This window comes from Pteronotus mesoamericanus, unplaced genomic scaffold (assembly GCF_021234165.1).
Source record: "Pteronotus mesoamericanus isolate MK-2021 breed Mesoamerican mustached bat unplaced genomic scaffold, CSHL_Meso_final contig_25, whole genome shotgun sequence".
NCBI lineage: Eukaryota > Metazoa > Chordata > Mammalia > Chiroptera > Mormoopidae > Pteronotus > Pteronotus mesoamericanus.
The window spans coordinates 23,175,749-23,194,463 of NW_026555105.1; the positions used below are offsets into that span (position 1 = coordinate 23,175,749).

At 43.9% G+C, this 18,715-nt stretch overlaps 1 protein-coding gene across 1 annotated transcript in view; it reads right to left on the reverse strand.

Moving 5' to 3' along the window:
* DNAAF9 (dynein axonemal assembly factor 9) overlaps positions 1–18,715 on the reverse strand; it is a 120,556-nt gene that overhangs the window by 21,383 nt on the left and 80,458 nt on the right. Inside the window, exons 22-29 of the mRNA XM_054573974.1 lie at positions 15,168–15,314; positions 14,019–14,107; positions 13,500–13,601; positions 13,106–13,223; positions 10,958–11,046; positions 9,498–9,656; positions 4,510–4,635; positions 772–809 (exon numbers count right to left, since the gene is read on the reverse strand). Coding sequence (XP_054429949.1) covers positions 772–809; positions 4,510–4,635; positions 9,498–9,656; positions 10,958–11,046; positions 13,106–13,223; positions 13,500–13,601; positions 14,019–14,107; positions 15,168–15,314 — 868 coding nt within the window. The remainder of the gene's footprint in view (positions 1–771; positions 810–4,509; positions 4,636–9,497; positions 9,657–10,957; positions 11,047–13,105; positions 13,224–13,499; positions 13,602–14,018; positions 14,108–15,167; positions 15,315–18,715) is intronic.

The window sequence follows — 18,715 nt, forward strand, 5'->3', positions numbered from 1 at the left end:
GACCTGGCCTCCTGCGCTGTGCAGCACCCAGCTCAGCTGTTTCCCAAGACAACATCTCTGGATCTCTGGTATGCTCTGCTGTCTCCGCTCCCTGTGGACTGGCAGTGGGCTCAGCAGGGCAAAACTGTGCTGGGGACACCGAGTTATTTTCTTCTGCCTGATTTCTACTTGCTGGGCTGGCTCAGGAAGCCCAGAACCCAGGTCTTCTGACAACAATGAGCATTTTATCACCACTGCAGGAAATTCAGAATTTATTCTGGGTCTCCAGGCACCACAGCTAATATGATTAAAAAGTGCTGCCTCCAGGGTTGCCAGATGGCAGGACAATACAAAGTTGAGTGGAACCTACAGGATGGATGGATTTTCCTAAATGTTACCAAGGAGGTATGGAAAATTCCAGTGTATGTAGGGGGAACATTAAGGGAGAAAGTCCTAGTAGGCCATACATTGCACTCGCTGGACAGGAGAAATACAAGACACTGATGATCCAGAGATTTGGAGTATTTATTCAGTCCACTGATATTAGCTGGAAGGCCAGGGCAGATTTAAGCCCAGCTCAGGAGGGGTGTTGCCATAGCAACTTGTCACCATTAAGAGACAAACTCCAGAAGAAATCTGCCTATCAAATATGATAAAAATAAAAGATGTCAATGTTTTCCCTCGACCAACATTGTTTTAGATTTTAGAATGGTAAGTAGGAACATGAAAAGTCTGTTGCATCTAAAAAGAATCTGAAAGGCATGCAAGCAGAGAGTAAAGCACATTGCTTACCTTGTGAACACTGGTCAAGACATTTAGGAAATAGAAATCTAGGAGGGAGAAAAAAGAAAAATATTTTAACACCATTAATTTCAGAGTTGTCACTCATTACTTCCCACAAAAATATGACAATCATTGATAATCTGAAATGGCTTACTCGCAGCAAGAGAGAGGCAGCACTGAGCCATGGTTACATAAGAGGTTTTCATAGCGCTGAACCAAAAAGCTCCTTAAGTCAGAAACCGCATAAAAGTCCCTATGTGGCCAACTCTTGGAAAGCTGAAGAGGGAATACTTGGGCATGGCTTATCTCTAGACCATAAAAAACAGAGAGGGCTGGGTTTTTTGTTTGTTTTTTTTGTTCTGTTTTTGTTTGTTTGTTTTTAAAGAGAGACTGTCCTCAAAAAAAGGGAAATTCAAGTGAAAATGAGAATTACATTCACCTAACCCTGCCAGGGGCTTTCAGTATCAAAGCTGCCATGCTTCCCTTTATGTGCTCATTAGAATCCTGGTTACCCTTTAATCCCATTCTGAACTCTAATAGTGAATGAAAAACAGTAAACTGACTGGATCACAACTGAAGCAGGTGAGGGTGACTGATCCAAAGTGTGAGTTAGTTAATTAATAACGGTAGCGCTGTAGGACACTCCAAAGAGAAACGCAACCTCTCAGTGCTGTAAAACTCCTAAAACCTCCTAGTGCTCTTCTCAGGGAAGAAAGGTAACGCTAATGAGGAGAGCTGCCTTTTGTCCTACTATGGGGCTGGGCCATGCAAGCAGTTCACATCTACCACCTTGTTCTGCCCGCACATCCACCCTGTGCCTTCGGTACTTAGAAGCTGAGAATGCTTTAGGATGACTGAGCAGTCTAAGCACTTTGCCCAAGGCCTCACATGAAGCTAGAAGTAGGAGGGCCTATGCAGTGACCTAGGTCTGCTTGGCACCACAGGGCTCCTGTGACTTCTTTCCCTGCAAGTGAGATGCTTCCTGAACCTATACTTCTGAACTGTTTCTGGTCTAAGTGGCAGGTGTTAATGCTGTTCAAGACACGGGGGATTTCTCTTCTGCAATTGCCTTGGTAGTGGCAAGTATTCATCCTTTTATGTGACTTCTAAAAACATCCAGACACACATCATTGGAACCAAATTTGGTGGATGAGTGAGCTGGAGGAATACCACTCTTTGGAATGCTCATCTAGTCTCTTGCCTGACTCCCTCATTGTTTCGGAAGAATTCCAAGGAGGGACCCCAACGTACTCTGAGCAAGGTCAAGAGCACTGGAACACCCACAGCAGCGCCTCCCAAGAAAAGGACTCCCTGACTCCACTGTACTCACGGTTCATTGAATACCCCTCCCCCTACAGCAAATATATTCTTAGAAAGAGTCTGTCCCCATCAAGTACTTGTGACTTCAGAGTACACACCCTTACATGCCCTTTTTAGCCCCCAGCTCCTTTCTCACAGCAGCCCACAGCCATTCACACCAGAGGCATATTAGATAAGGTTGAGCAAAGGTCCCCCTCAAGGCATCTTATGCAATCGCAGGCTGGATGCTCCCAGTTTAAACCTCTGGCAGGGCCTGGGGTCATCAATCTGCTCCCTTTACGCAGCTGCAAAGAAAATATTCAGAACAAAGAGACGTGCACATACCTACGATTCCCTAAAATTGGAATACAATCTCTCAAAACTTGGCACCTCCAGTATCCTGGTCCTTTAAGTTCATAGGCTGGCTTTCTTTCCTAATCCAAATAGGAGTTATCATTGCTTCTTTATAATTTGTATAAGATTGCACTAATCTTTTATTATTTCACTTCCTACCCTATATCGTGATTAATTATGTACATGCCATTGTTTTGGCCTTTGGAAAATTATTTAATTTTTCTGAGTGGCTCCTTCATGGTAAAATATGATAATGAAGACTACCTTAAAGCAAGGACCTACAACATAGATTACTCTATCCAGCAAAGCTATCATTTAGAATGGATGGGCAGATACAGTGCTTCCCAGATAAGGTAAGGTTCAAGGAGTTCTTCATCACCAAGCACTTATTATATGAAATGTTAAAGGGACTTATCTAAGAAAAAAAAGATCAAAACTATGAACAGTAAAATGACAACAAACTCACAATTATCAACAACTGAACCTAAAAACAAAAACAGAAACAAACAAAAACAAACCAAACAAGTAGAACAGGAACAGAATCATAGAAATGGAGATCACATGGAGGGTTATCAGTGGGGTGGAGGACTAGGGAGAATGGGAGAAAAAGGAACAGGGAATAAGAAGCATAACTGGTAGGCACAAAATAGACAGGGGGAGGTTGAGAATAGTATAGGAAATGGAGAAGCCAAAGAACTTACTTGTACGACTCATGGACATGAACTAAGTTGGTGGGGTGGGGGCGGGGGAGGATGCAGGGCAGAGGGGGATGAAGGAGAGAAAAAAATATAGGACAAATGTAATATCATAATCAATAAAATACACTTTAAAAAAGGAGGATTTTGAGGATTAAGAGGGGTAAAGCACCACAGTGGCACACAAACAGTGCAAGATAAATGTTGGCTCACTTCTCTCCTCTATGTATCATCCTCCCTACTAAACTGTAATATTAAAGAATGCCAGGAGATAATAATAATAAGGACTAGATGGAAAGACCACATGATTACAGACCTAGGATATATTCCACTAGGCTACAGGGAGAGGAAGTTAAATAGCCCTATGAGGAGACAATTCAATGCTTGAAACTCTCCCCACTGAGGAATGCCTTCATGATAAACAGGTACTTCCAGACACCTCTGGAGCAGTGTAAACTGTAAAACCTATTCAAAAAGCAATTTGGAAATGTGAATAAAAAGTAATAAATCTTACCATACATTTAATTGTGTGGTAAGTATCACTTCAGTGAATCTATTCTAAGGAAATAATCTGAAATTTGAGAAGTTTATATGGATAAAGATGTTCCCACAGCATTATTTATAATAGTGAAAAGTTGGAGACGTCCTGTGCAACTAATAGTGGAGAAATGGTTAAGACAATTATGTTCATCCACACACATAATAATTATATAATTAATTAAAATGTACTTACCGATGTGATACAAGAACATACATATGTTAACATATATAATACATTTCTATGTTTATCTAAGAAAATGCATATAAAACTATACGTATATCACATCTGTAAAAACGCATGCACAAAAAGAAATCAGACAGGAATTCACAAAAATTATAATAGTTACCTTGAGTTAGTGGGATTATAGATGAATTATTACCCAAAATTTTCTTTGCTGTTGTTATATTACTTCCAAAGTTAAAAAAAAAAAGTTCCCGTGTTAGTAGTGAAATGAGTGTCATTTACTGAGGTAGAATGGCTTTAAGATGGCTTAACCATGTGAAAAAACAGCTGTGAGATACCCCAAGGCCTTGAGACACAGGCCTCTCCTATGCTATAAGACAAAAGAAAAGGCTGGCTTGGGCATTTCTTTATGGGAGATGCTGTTTCAAGTTCCACTGCCTTAGGCAAGCAACTCTCCAGTACACAAAAGTGGCAAGAGGCTGCCAGTCCAAAGGAGTCTTCTGAGAACCTGGAGCTAAGCAAAGAACAACTGAAACCTTATATAAAGTAAACTGATGTGTTTCAAAAGACAAACACACATAAAGATGTGTCTCCTTCTAGTGAGTGGGAGAAAATCGCTTTCTGTACACTAAACCCACCATGTCCTGTGGGCTGCAGGAGGTCCCAAGTGTGTACCTGTGCTCCATGTAGCAGCTCAGAGGCTCCACGCACACCGTGATGGCACCAATGGTGAAGGAGGACTTGACATTTGTGTCGGGATGGGTCTGCAGGGCCTGAACAACATCAATAACATCTGTGTAGCTGGGGGAAAAAATGGGAATGGTTAGCTTGCTGACTGGGCTGGAGAGCGGGGCAAGGGAAGAGGAGAATGCTAAGTGGCTGAGTGAGCAAGGGTGGTAGGAAAACCAAAATGAGGAGTTGGGATTGAGTTCTTGGGGTCATCCAACTTCACGATTTAGAGCTACTGGAGTCCACAGTATTTCTGCATTCCCGAGTTCCATTAGTCCTCATAATGGTGCAAGATTGGGTAGAAGTAACCCGCCCCCCCACCCCAGGGTAAAGGTAAGCCCACACAGGCGACTCTGGGGCTTGGTGTCCTTAGGCCTGTTTTCTGATTGAGTTAGGAGCTCCTGCCATTGGTCTACTTTTCTTAAAATAGCTCTTCCTCTCCTTCCACCTCACAGAACATGTGGGCAAGAAAGAAAGGGGGATAATCGGGGACCCCTCCAGGTGAGCAGACACAAGTCAAATACACTTTCATTGTATCTCCTGCCTGGAACTGCCTCCAAACTCCAGATGTCCAGAGCCAATTAGGTATTTTCATGTTAGTACATTCATGATCCAACTCCCCCAGGCCTTGTCCTTCTCAGCAGAGGAGACTCCACTCCTTCAGCTGCTAGGTCAAAAGATTTGTCTAGAGTCATCATCGACTATTTTTTTCTCAACCTTCAAAACAGAACTAGAATGAGATCACCGCTCATACTCCCACACTACTGCTGAGTCCAAACTGCTCCCACCTCTGGCCTAGATCAGCCCCACAGCTGCTCCAATGGTCTCCCTGCTTCTGTCCTTGCCTCTCCCCAGCCTGTTTTCAACACAGAAGCCAGAGGGATCGTACTCATCCCATCATGCTAAGCTACTGAGTGGATGGCTCCCATCCCACTCAGTGTGAAAGCCAGAGTCCTTACGGTGGCCCGACAACCCTTTAAGGTCTGTCCCCCACACTGCAGAAAAGAGTTTCCTCTCCTACTATGCCTTTCCTTACCTGAACCTACAACTCTGGCCTCTTGGCTCTTCCCTGTATGTTCCAGGCATGCTTCCTCCGGGTATTCTCTGTCCCCTCTCCTGTGATGCTCTTTTCACTCAGATGTCTGCAAGGCTTACTCTCTCTCTCCCTCATGAGGGAGGTGTCCTCCTGACTTCACTCGGCCTGTGTGATACAGCAACCCCCTCTCTGGGCCAAGCTGCCCCTGCCCCCAATTCTTCTCCAAAGCACTGAACATCAGCTACATACTCTGTATTTTCTGTATTTGTTTTTAGTCTTTCTCTGTAGTTAAAATGAAGGTAGTTGAGTGTTGTAACCTATGGTGCCTAAAGCAGGGTAGATGAATGATCTGGACACCCAACCCCAGGTGGATACATGGCCACTCGATGAGGGAACATGCCCCCTTCACCTTGTGAGAACATTTTCCCAACTGACCCAGCCTATGGACCAAAAGGCCCATTTCTGCAGAGGGACAGGCCTGGGTCCTAGGGAGGCCACTTGTGGTGGATGATAGGATAGCTACAGTCTGCCTGAGCCATTTCCCAAGTCACTACATTTTCCTGACCGGTAAAATGGCACTGGGCCCTATCCTAGATTAAAATTTTAGTGCCCCCCACCCCCCACCACAGCAGGTCTGCCTCGGTCCCTACAAACCTGCAGTGCTTTAGTAAAGAACAGGGTGTGCTAGGTTCTACAGCTCCCCCATTAAGACCTGGCAGCCAGAGAGCCTTGAGCGAGAGTCCTCTGTTCACTGGTTTTCTTGAAGGCTTCTCTCCATGCTTAGGAAAGTGTGTGTACAACCATGTGGGATTCTTCTCATTGGTTCTACAGTGTGGGGGCGGCCTGGATGCCAGGAGAGACCCCACACTGCCTGCACTGCCAGCCCCTTAAGCACACCTGGTAAGCAGGACCGATGCCTGCACACTGCCCTCAAATCTCTTTGTAGTCATAGTTTGTTTTTTTTAAAGATTTTTATTTATTTATTTTTAGAGAAAGGGGAAGGGGCGGAGAAAGAGAGGGACAGAACCATCACTGTGTGGTTGCCTCTTGTGCACCCTTCACCAGGTACCTGGCCCGCAACCCAGGCATATGCGCTGACTGAGAATCGAACCAGCGACTCTTTGCTTTGCAGTCTGGTGCTCAATCCACGAAGCCACAGCTGCCAGGGTTCTTTGTGATCATGTTTAATAGATTTAACTCTTTTGGTTAAGTGTTCCCATCAGCTTTTCCCTGATTTATTTCTTAAAAAAAGTGTTTGGAGCCTTTTCCCCCCCTATGTTTGGTATAAGCCTATAGAGGCTCTTATTTCTTAGGGTAAAAAAGGACTGAAAAAAGACTTACAAGCCAGCCCTGCAGATTTTGGTCATTCTAATAAAACAGGTTTACCCTTAGGAAGTGTGACTGGGGAATTCCCAGGGTTTCAGAGCATTCCATTAATCTTCTTTTATTTTAATACAAAAGGTTAAGAGTGAAAACAGGCCCCAGGCTCCTTGGTGAGGCCAATGCATCCGAGGCATCTACATGATGCATCTTCGCACTGCAGCCAAGAGCCACTGTGGTAAGACCGGAGGCCCTAAGTGTCATTTACTGTACCTCTAAGGGGGTCCTCCTAGACCTTGCCTCCCTCTCCAGCCCCTGCCCTACAGTAATCATCCTGGGCGTGGCCTCCAAACAGGAGGAAGCAGCCTTCCCCCCAAGAAGGAAGCAGGTTATCCCAGGTGCCAGATTGCATCCGGCCACTTTGGCTAAACTGCCCGAATGCATGATGAAGGCAAAAAACTGGTTCTTGATGTTTGCCTCTTTCTTGTCAGTACTTTCTTTATTAAAGATAAAAAACAAAACAAAACAAAACAAAATAAAAGCCCAGTAGGACTTGAACTTTTTTCCTCTGAAATAACAGATATTCAAGTGTCCTTTGGGCTCTGTTTTATTTTTCAATTTAAGCCTACAATTTGGGCACATGTTTTAAATTAATTCAATTTTTGTTTTGCGAGAGATGCTTTGTTTTAAATGCAGGTAACTGAAAGAATAATTTTACAACCTACCAAAGGGTAAACAAATTCCTTAAAATTGAGATTTCTCCAGCTTTACTTATTTGTGTGTTATGTGTTTTATACCTCCCTCCCTCCTGCCATCCCCCACTCACATCTGGCAACCACGGTTCTGTCCTCCATTTAAAAAATTTCATCATTTCAAAATACATTAATTTTTACAGCAACAACTAATAGCTCTACCTGATCTCAAAACTCAACACCGCTGCCCCCAACTCGTGCCATAAGTCAAATGGCACCAGGCCATTGTAGGGGGAAGAGAAAACTACCCTAACCACAGATTTCCCTCAAAGAATCCTATACATGAAGATTAAAGTAATATTAAAGGAATAAATTTTCAATTTGAGAAGCTTCTGGGGTCACCCTTCACCAGCAATCTCAATTCTGGGCTCGAAGGTCCAGCCCTAAGGAGACAGACATTCAAAAAGGAGGCTGCCACAAGTTCCCTGCTGATCCTCAGGAGAATGGGCCCAGCCTGTAAGGCCAGTGTCTCAGTGAGAGCCACAGCATTTAGCTGATCATCCTGGCTTGAGTCCGTGAGGAAATCTGAGGTCTGTAGAATCCTGGGGCTGTGACTGGGCAAAGTCTGAGCCTGAGAGGACAAGAGTGGGCTGGCCATCCCCGTCACTGCAGTCCAGAGCAGCAAGGACAGCTGGCACTTTCGCAGACTTGTACAATCAGAGACAAGGAGTCAGCGGTGCTCTCTGAAGTGACAGAAGATGAAAATAACCTCAGCTGCAGGATATTAAACTGCCAAATCTGACTCCAGGTCCATACCCTCACTGACTCTCAACTCTGACAGGGGCCAATCTGTTCTTTTGATCATTTGAAGCAACGGAAAAAAACCAAAAGAAAACAAGCAGTTTCACACTCAGGCTCTTGCTCTGTGGCTTCCAACCTCAGCCCACAAGTAGGACAAGGGGCTGACAGAGGAAAGCCCAGGGCAGGGGCGAGAACGAGGCCTGAAGAAGAGCAAGGCCTGGCGGGGTGCGCGGCCCAGCCCACTTCCTGCCTCAGGACCACTGACCTGGCTTTCTTCCAGTTCTCACCATCATACCCGGGAGACCAAACAGGGCTTTGCGTGTGGGTATGTTCGTTACTGGAAACAATCAGCCAATTGCAAATACTCATTATTATAAGCACAAAATACAGCAGAGCACAAAAGCACTTTGTGAGAAATGCCAAAAATCTTTATGACCAGCAGTGAAGAGTATCACCTGCATTTCTGGCACATTCTCCTCTGGGCTAAGGGGGTGATGGGCCTGCATGGGGCTCCTTCTTGGAAGGCCTTACAAGAGGTCAAGGAAAGCTCCTTGCAGCCATGGTGCTCGGACCAGTGGTACATACTGTCGAACCTGGCCTCCCAGGGAACTCCTTGTTCAAGCTCCTCACTGAGAGTCTCAGGAAACCCTCGTGGACCAGCCATCCTCAGGATGGTGGGGCTCGAGGCTCAGAGCATGGGGGCCATCTCGGCAACGCCATGCGGGGAGGACTGAAACAGATAACACTCCGTTGCCTACATGGTGAAGGAAGACGCTTAGGGACCACTACTGTTATAAGAATTATCAAAGAAACTTACTCAGAAAACCTCCTCCCTAATTCCCCACCTTTAGGGGATATTATGATGTTGAAACCAAACTTAAAATTTATGTGTAAGCTACAGGAGCTACTCTAGGCCACAGGATGACAACAGGAATCCTTGCTCATTTAAGGCCTCTGCGTAGCGCAGACAATGCTCATTTCGGAGTGGCGTTTGCTCTGTGCCCCACGTCAGCCACACATTAAATAACAGTAGTGGTAAGGTCACCACCCTACCCCGCTGTCCCCAGAAGGCTTCCAGCGCTTACCCTTGTAACACCACCAGCAGTCTCGTCTTCTTGCGGATATAGGCTGACTGGCGGGCAGAGCGATTCCGCTGGGCTTCCAGGGCACTGGAAAGGTACCTCTGGAAGTGGGCAGCGTGAAAACATTCAGAGCCGTCCATGATTTGGCGGTACACCATCCACCTGGAAATGGCAAAGGTAATCTCAGTGCGGCGCCACCTGAGGGCCTGGCCCTTAGACTCAGCTGGTGGATTCAAATGTGACCGGACGTTCTGCCCAGTGAACCCCTACAGGAGAGCAATCCTGGCACCACAGAAACAAGCAGAAGACACTGGCTGGGTGGGGAACCCCATATCTTGAAACCACAACCACTGAAGCTTTTGACAGGAAACTCCTTGCCACAGGAGTAAAGGTCAGAGACTTCAAAGTTGAGAAAGACTCCTGACCAGGTAATTACTCCCTGAAGGGCCATTCAATACAATGTTGGTACATAGTAAAATGCTTGCTGAGAATAAGAAATGGGCAGACTGAAGAATTCTGAACGCTTACAGAACGAAAGCAAGGGAAATGAGGAAAAGACTGGCTAACTATTCAGTACTTATAAAGGAGGTCCAGTAACTCCCTCACATCTAACACTTGTCTCCTCAGCTGCCACAATCTCCCTCCCAAAATTCCCAAACCTCTACGTGGCTGCAGTCTTCTCAACACCTCTACAGCCTCCTGCAGGATGCCTCACTTTGAGGTAGGCTGACTACATACTAAATGCCCAGTTCAGTCAGCAAGGGTCGTTTAGCATCCTGCCGGCCAGGTGGAGTGAGGAATGAATGACTCTCCCAATTTCACCTGAGACAACACGTCCCAGCTGCACCTGTACTTACACAGCCCTCTGGGGGGTCGGGCAGGCTCACATCTACCACCTCCCAAGTCCTAACCGCCCTGGTCCTGAATCGCCCTACTGACTAGGCACACTCCCAGGCCTTTGCCTGTGCTGGTCCTGCTGCCACCGGGCTCCTCCCAGATATCCATGGGCTCATTCCCTCATTTCCTCAGGTCTTGCTCAGATGTCCCCTTCTTAGGGAGGTCTCCCTGAATACCCAATACAAAGCTGGAACCCCTGCTCCCTCCCCCAGCCTCTGAGCCCAGCATTCCCTGTAGACTTCTTTGCTTTATTTTCCCCACAGCACTCTTCACTAGCTGACATACTATTTTCCTTATCTGGTTAACTGTCTTCCCATACTAGAACATAAGCTCCACGAGAGCAGAGATTTTCTAGTCTGTTTTGTTCATATGTGCTTCAAATTTAGAACAGAGCCTGGCATACAGGAAGTGCTCAGTACAAATGTTATCAAATGAATGGATAAGTGTGACTATTTTACTGATACCAACTACACCAAAGGGCAGTACATGTCCAAGGTTTCCCAGTGCACAGGCAGGCCCAGACGTAGAGTCCCTTTCCCCAAAGCAAAGACAGCAGCGATACCAACCTGCCATATTCCTTATGCAGAGTGACCAGAAAAGCACAGAGCTCGCTAGCATGACATCCTGGGAGGCCGGTTACAATGCTGATAACGACCTACATGAAAGAAAAGCCATGTGGGTTTGTGACAGAACTGGGAGGCAGCATGTGAGAGAGAACAGGCTTACAGAGCCCGGTTCTGTGAGTCTGAACTTCAGCACCGGCACTCACTAGCTATGCGATCTTGGGCTAACAACAGAACCTACCTTGCAAGGTAGGCATGATGATTAACTGAGTTAATATAAGGAAAATGCTTAGAACACCGTCTGGCACAGAGCAAATACATTTTAAGTTTTGTATTACTGTTATAATTTCCATGAGCAGACTGTGACTGGATTAACTAAAATACAACAAAAATCCTAGGGAGAAAGGAGGTCTGGGACAAAAACGTCAGGGGCTCGACTGGCACAGCCACCTCAGCGGAGACGAGTGGCGCCGGACATGCTTCTGTCGGGCTGCCTGCCCGCCCTCCGCACCGCACAGCCCGAGCTAAGGGAACGGGCCAGTGTAGGAAGCATTTGAGTCTTTTTTTTTTTTTTTTTTTTTTTTTTTAGGTTTTTGGTTTTGTTTTATATACTTTGCTCTAATAAAAGTGATTAGTGGGGAGAGGTCCTGAGAGCTGCAAGGAGAATACATTGTAGGACGTTACATACTAAAAACTGGTTTGGGATGCAGGTGCAGCTTCTTACAACTCAGCTCAGAGCCGGTTCCAATCCTCTTTGCTATGTTCAAACTGGCCTCTAGAGAGCAAACTGTCCACACATGGGGGTTTTGTGAAATGCTTACACACTAAAGTTGCCCAGCATGACAAGGAACTGAACTCCCAGAAGCAGAGGCTGGTGGTGGCCTTTTGTCCTTTGAATTTTGATGGGGAGAAGAGGAGCCAAGCTGGACTGCCCTAACCTTACTACACAACCATATGAAAACAGAGCCCTCTGCAGGCTGATACTGTAAAGTAACTTGAAGAAATTCACTGACAAAAAAGAGGTCAAGCAGGGGAGGAAAGGAACCTTGCAGTTGCTGAAGGATATAGGTAATAAAAGACATAGTATGGCGAGGGTCTCTCTAAGTATGCACTTTATCACAATACACAAGACACTGGGATAGGCCTGGACTTTAGTCTGAGTTAGTCACAAATAACAGATTAAAGCTCAGCTTGGTGGCACTCATCATTGGAACTGGTCACATCAGCAGAGAGGTGGCCATGGATCCGTCCTCTTTCTGGGAACCAGAAGCTCTCCCACTACCCTCTGACCAGGCCCCTACTCTGCATCCCTTTCTGTCCCTGTGGGGCGTACTCCATGTAACTGACTTTTTGTTTATCCTTCCTCCATCCAAATTTCCCCACCATGGTACCTATTTCTCAGTGCCCAGGCCTCAGCCTCTCAAATCACAGCACATGTGCTTACAGCCAGACACCTTCTTACTTTAAGGCCAGTCCTAAAGCACCTTTTTAACAAAATATAACAAATATGCACTTTCATTTTTAAACTCTTGCCTAAAGGAAAAATGAGGCTTCTGGTGGCTTAGTGCTTCTATTTTCTTTTGTAGAGAGTGTCTTCCAGTTTGCACAAAAATAAATGTTCTCTTTAAGCACATAAAGACATATGGTTCCAAAGAAATGATGGAAGGGGTTAAGAGGGGGAGAGTGTGAGGCGAGTGCAGTTTAAAATCCACTCTTGGGAAGGCGATATTTATAGAGTATCACCTTACCCTGGTGATGTCAGCAAGGCCCAACTAACAAGGCCCATCCCTGCATTAAGCTGAATGTGTCACCCAATGCCAGGTAAAGCCTTGTCACAAGCAGAAAGAGGTGACAGCATGAGAGCACTGAGCAAGCACTTGAAAGGCCTGGAGAGGGAAGGGGAGGGCCGGGCAAGGTGCCCGAGCTTCATCGCTGCCAGGGGGCTTGGCTGGGGTTAAAGCAGACACCTGTACCGGCATTGCAAAGAGTGAGTTTCATGTGTATCATTACATCAGTATCCAAGGATGGGGGAGAGTCTTATAAAAGGGACTCCGCCTGAGCTACTTTTGTTAACTGACACAGAATAGCCGAAGGCACGCTATTAGGATTCTCTTCCCATGAACTCCCAGCAGATTTGGTGAGCTGCTGTACCTTGTCATTTTCTACTTGGTGAGCAGGGTTAATTTCAGTTTGCTGGAGCAGGACAGGGAGATGGGTCCTTATCACAGGCTCCCGACTAATGCTGCTGATGGCGAAATGCTGGAGAAACCTAGTAAAACAAAGACAATGCTTTTATAATAGCATCAACAGACTTGCCTGAATGTGTCCATTCACATGAGAAATTCCTTTTTTAACTAATAAAAAAGAAACCTTAGAGAGGTTCTCTCTAGAGAATAAAATTGTATATGGTGTGTCACTACTAACTTTTACAATGATCCCTAAAAAGCTATAAAGGAAAAGGAGCTTAGAAAGGACCAACACTGACATTTCTCCCATTTCAAAAGCCAGAACATTAAACATCTATAAACAGAAAGCCAAAGCTCACCAGTCCAGGTCTGGAAGTTTGGCTGAGAGTAGCTTTAGAGGACTTTGTTTCTCCCTGGCAGAATGGCTCAGGACACTGAAGAGCTTCTGTGCGCTGGAGTGTCTGGAATATCAAAAGCACACAAATCAGAACTCCATCCCCTTACAGCACACAAACTTTACATAACTTGTTCCGATGCTTTCAAGCCAGAATCCTGTGACAAAGTCAACACTTCCAAAACAAGCATCTCACTGACTTAAATAAAATGTGGCATTAGTGCGCGATGACTAGTGTGTCCACATAGGAAGGTCATCCTGAAACTCTTGGTAACATCAGAGGTTTCTGATTCTTAGTGCATTTCACCTTTCTTGTCTTCTTTTCCCCAAGGGCTCACGCTACCTTTAAGTTGGCAGCACTAAAAATGAGTGGGTCGGTCCTTTTAGAAACCAAGACCCCTGTGTTACATAACACAAGTCACCCTGCAGAGAGTGCAGACATGCACAGCTTAAGGAAGCATAAACACTGACGGCAACCACTTACAATCTCTTTTGTTCCACAGATAATCCATCTTCCTGGATCACTTTTAAAGACAGCCCTGAGTTAGCTTGCTGTTGCCAGAGGGAGAAAACCTAAACAAAACAGAATTTGAGCAAAGAACACTTTAAACCCAACAACAGGATATGGAACCCACATGGGGATTTGATGGTTGTTGAAAACCTAGGCTGTCAGTACAAACGATAACAACAAATAAGTTTATTTCAAAACTAGAGTCCTGAAGCAATTTTCTTCTGAATTTTTAAAACTAGAATATCTTTCTGGGCTCCTCTCCCAGGGATTCTGCTCTCAGAGGCCAGGAAGCACGAGGAAGGTATCAGGTACGGCGTTCTGGCAGAAGGGGCATGTTCTTCACTGGTGGTAGGGCGAGGCAGAACGAATGGTGCACGCAGCTCCCGTGGAGGCAGAGGGCTGGCTGAAGAGAATCTACAGGGCTGCCTCCATGTTCCTGGTCTAAAGGACAAGCACAAGGAGGCAGGAAGGACCAGCAGGCAGTAAGAGGGAGACACAGACTGGCCCGAGACACCATGTGCAGCCAAAGCCAGCTCTTGCCTCCTCCGTGTTCTGCAAACCTGTCCTGAGGGACAGACACTGTCCTCTCACAAGCTGTTGCAATCACACCTTTTCAAGCATTTCCACCCGCCATAATGCCAGCCATCTGTTTGACTTTACCTCCTGCTTGGTGTCTAAGTGGGTTGTACAATTCTCAGTAAACTCCCTCACTCATACGATCTGTGCCGAGTGCCTTTAATATGCAGCCTGACAGGTGGGACCATTCACAAGGGCAGGGACTGTGAAGCACTGGGGGACAGAACCTGGGGTGCGGTAGAAATCCCTGAAACAGTAGGTAGGGCCCATCGATTCAACCAAGTAAAGGGAAAATGAGTTTAATTAGGATTTAAAGGGACAGTGAAGATTTTTCTTAGCCGCTAAAAAGCCCTTTGTTCAGTTCCTTTAGGTTCTCACCCCTCAATGGCAAGGCACCATTCCAGGACCCAAAGGGACGAGAAGCAGCCCACCCTCTCCAGCCCTCCCAGTCCTCCCCCTCATCACCTCACTGTTAACCCGGAGGCACTGCCTTACCACCTACACTGCTAGGGAAACAATAGTAGTTTTGCCAATGACTGATATTACCTCTGAGTAAAATGCTTGGTATATCTTTGATTTTGGGAAAAGGGCAATCATCAGAAAATTGCTTGAACCATGAAAATGAACTGGGAGATGAGGAAGTAATGAGCTTCTGAAGCTGATCAGGAGGGCAGCAACAATGCTGGTGGAATCCTGAGAGAAAAAGAGGGAGCGCTAGTGAGAAAAACCATTTGCATGTTACCAGTCTCCACAACTACTATCAGACACATATAACAGATTTCAGTGCAATTATTTTCTCATTATGTAGTTTACTGGGGTTCAATTATAGATGTACTTCCAACAACCAGGTATACAAGATACAGGAAGCACAAGGGTTTTTTCCTTAAAAGTGTCATCTCAAAACTCTTCCTCGGGTATTAATCCTTTATCAAATTTATATTTTCTCCTATTTTATGGACTGTCTTCATTTTCTTGATAAGTACCCCTTGATGCAGTTTTTAATTTTGATGAGGCCAAATTTATATATTTTTTTCTTTTGTTGTCTTTGCTTTTGGGGTCATATCCAAGAAATCAGTGCCTAATCCAATGTCACAAGGATCTACTCCTATGTTTTCTTTTGAGAGTTTAATTGTTTTGGCTCTTACATTTAGTCCTATGCTCCACTGAGTTAATTTTTTTGTATATGGCATAAGGTAAGAGTCCAACTTCATTGTTTTGCATGTGGATATTCAACTGTTGCAGGACCATTTGTTGAAAAGACTGTCCTTTCCTCATTGAATAGTCTTGATGACACCCTTGTCAAAATCATTTAAGCACACATGTGGGGGTTTATTTCTGGGTTCTCTATTCTATTTCATTTGTCCATATATCTGACCTTATGTTAATATCACACTGTTGTTTGATTACTATAGGTTGTATTACATTTTGAAATCAAGAAGTGTGAGCCTACCAACTTAGATCTTTTTCAAGATTATTTTGGTGATTAAAGGGTTCCCTGAGACTCCTCTCAATTTCAGAATGGGTTTTTCTATTTCTGCAAAAAATGCCTTTCGTATTTTGATTGGAATTCCATTAAATCTGTAGATCATTTTGCATAGTACTGTCTTCTAATAATACTAAGTCTTCCAATCCATAAACATGGCATATCTTACCATTTATTTATGTCTTTTTAAATTTCTTTCAGCAATGTTTTATGGTTTTCAGTATAAAAGTCTTTCACTTCTTTGGTTAAATTTATTCGTAAGTATTTTATTCTTTTTGTACTATTGTAAATGAAGTTGTCTTCTTTTTTAAAAGATTTTATTTATTTATTTGGTTTTTTAGAGAGAGGGGAAGGAGGAGAGAAAGGGAAGGAGAGACACATCAATGTGTGGTTGCCATTCACTCGTCCCTTACTGGGCACCTGGCCCACAATGCAGGCACGTGCCCTGACTGGGAATCAAACCTGTGACCCCTTTGGTTTGCAGGCCAGCACTCAATCCCCTGAGCCACACCAGCGAGGGCTGAAATCATTTTCTTAATCTCTTTCAAACTGTTCACTGCTAGAGTATAGAAATGCAACTGAATTTTTGTTTATTTTGTATACTGCAACTTTTGTCAGTTTGTTTATTAATTCTAACAGGTTTTTCTGTGGACTCTTTAAGATTTTAATATAATCCGTGAAGATAATTTTAGTTCTTCCTTTCAAATTTAGATGCCTTTTATTTCTTTTTCTTGCTTAACTGCCTTGGCTAAAACTTCCAATACTATGTTGAATAGAAATGGTAAAAGCCAGCATCCTTGTCTTGTTCCTGATCTTAGAGGAAAAGGTTTTTTTAACATTTAATTTTTCATTATAAATGTAGTATGTTCATTAAAATTTTTTAAAATTTCCTATCCATTCATTGAATTACCTTCTTTAGGCACTGGGAAGCCTTCTTCTTCTTCTTTTTTTTTTAACAGTTCTGTGTTTTGCTTTTAAAGCTTAATTTATTGTTAGCATCTGTCATGTTGTTACAAATTATCTGTATTTTGTTGTTGTTGTTGCAAACTATCTGTAAACATTTGCAAAGATGGCCAGCTACCCTCCTCTCAAGTGCCCTATGGCTGGACATTTATAATACTCCATTTCTCTGCCAACAGTACCTTTTATTTATGTATGCTAATTTGTTGTCATGCATGGTAGTGTGAGGCTGTTTCTAATGGGCTTTCACATACAGGCGTGCCTCAGAGGTATTGCAGGTTTGGTTCCAGATCACCAAAACAAAGTGAGTATCGTGATGAGGCGAGTTTTAATCTTTGCTTGTGGAGGATCTTACCTTCAATTTGTAAAAAACACAAAAACAGTGAAGTGCAATAAAACAAGGTATGACTGCATCTGTTAACTAATCTCATGTTTTCTAACACTCTTGGCCTGGGGCGCGGTGTTTTCATGTTAAGGAATATAGCTCTTCATAGAAAAGAAATATTAACTCATTTTTTTTAACCACCAAAAATGTTTCCCCCAGCTTAATTTTTGTTTTTTAATTCTCTTTTTGAGATACTTTTTAGAGTTTTAAATTATTACTTAGTCTGATAAATTTTATGCTGCATCTGTGGGATGGAATACTACTCAGCAATAAAGCAATTAATAGAAACTGACTACTGCTACACATGACATGGATGAATCTAAAAATCATTATGCTGAGTGAAAAATGCCAGACTCAAATGGTTACAGAATGTATAATGTCTTCTTATATAACACATTAGAAAATTCAAACTAATCTAAAGTGACAGAAAGCTAAGCAGTGAGTGCCTGAAGCCAGAAAGAGGGAAAGATGAACTGCAAAAGGGCATTAGGGACTCTGTGGCGGTGAGGACAGTCTTCTGTGTCTTGATCGTGATGGCGGTGTCGTGAGTACATACATCTGTCAAAACTTTAAATGGATACAGTTAATTGTATGTAAAGTATACCTGAATAAATTATGAGCAAAAATTTTAGAAATCTGTAAGTGGCCTAATCTGACAGAGTTTTATAATTTCTTCTATCTAAGGAAGTTTTTAAGCTAGAAGTCTTCCTGTCCCTAAAGGTTTAATAAATACTCATTTTTATATTCTTCTTTCTACTTGTAAAATTTTAAAGTATTTAATTTTAACTTGTCAAGAAGTTTATTTTGATTTTTAATATGAAGTATGACTCCATTTTCTCCCCAAATTAGCTAACTTCTAGTCCCAGCACTTGAATGATCCATCCTTTCTTCCCTAGTGTTGTAAGACTCTTTAACCTAATATCAAAACTTTCACCTGTAGGCTCATCCATTCTGTCTTATTGGTCTGCCTGCCTTTTGAGCAGCCTTTAAGGCAGCAGGTTCTATGTGGGAGAAAGAATTCTTTCAAGAATTGCTTACAGAATTCATTTTCTGACCATGTGATGAAACTACCCCCCCACTCTCTGTCTTGGCTCCCAAACAAGCTGGCTCTGAGGCTGAGGTTGTGTGTCACACTGCGAGATAAGATGTGCTCTGGTCAGGAGGTAGAGGCTAGAGGAAACTCGTAACTACTCTTTTTCCCCATGGGAAGAGGCAAGCGTTGGTGCAGACTAGCAAAGGTAAAGCACAGTTCTGGGGGTGGGACTT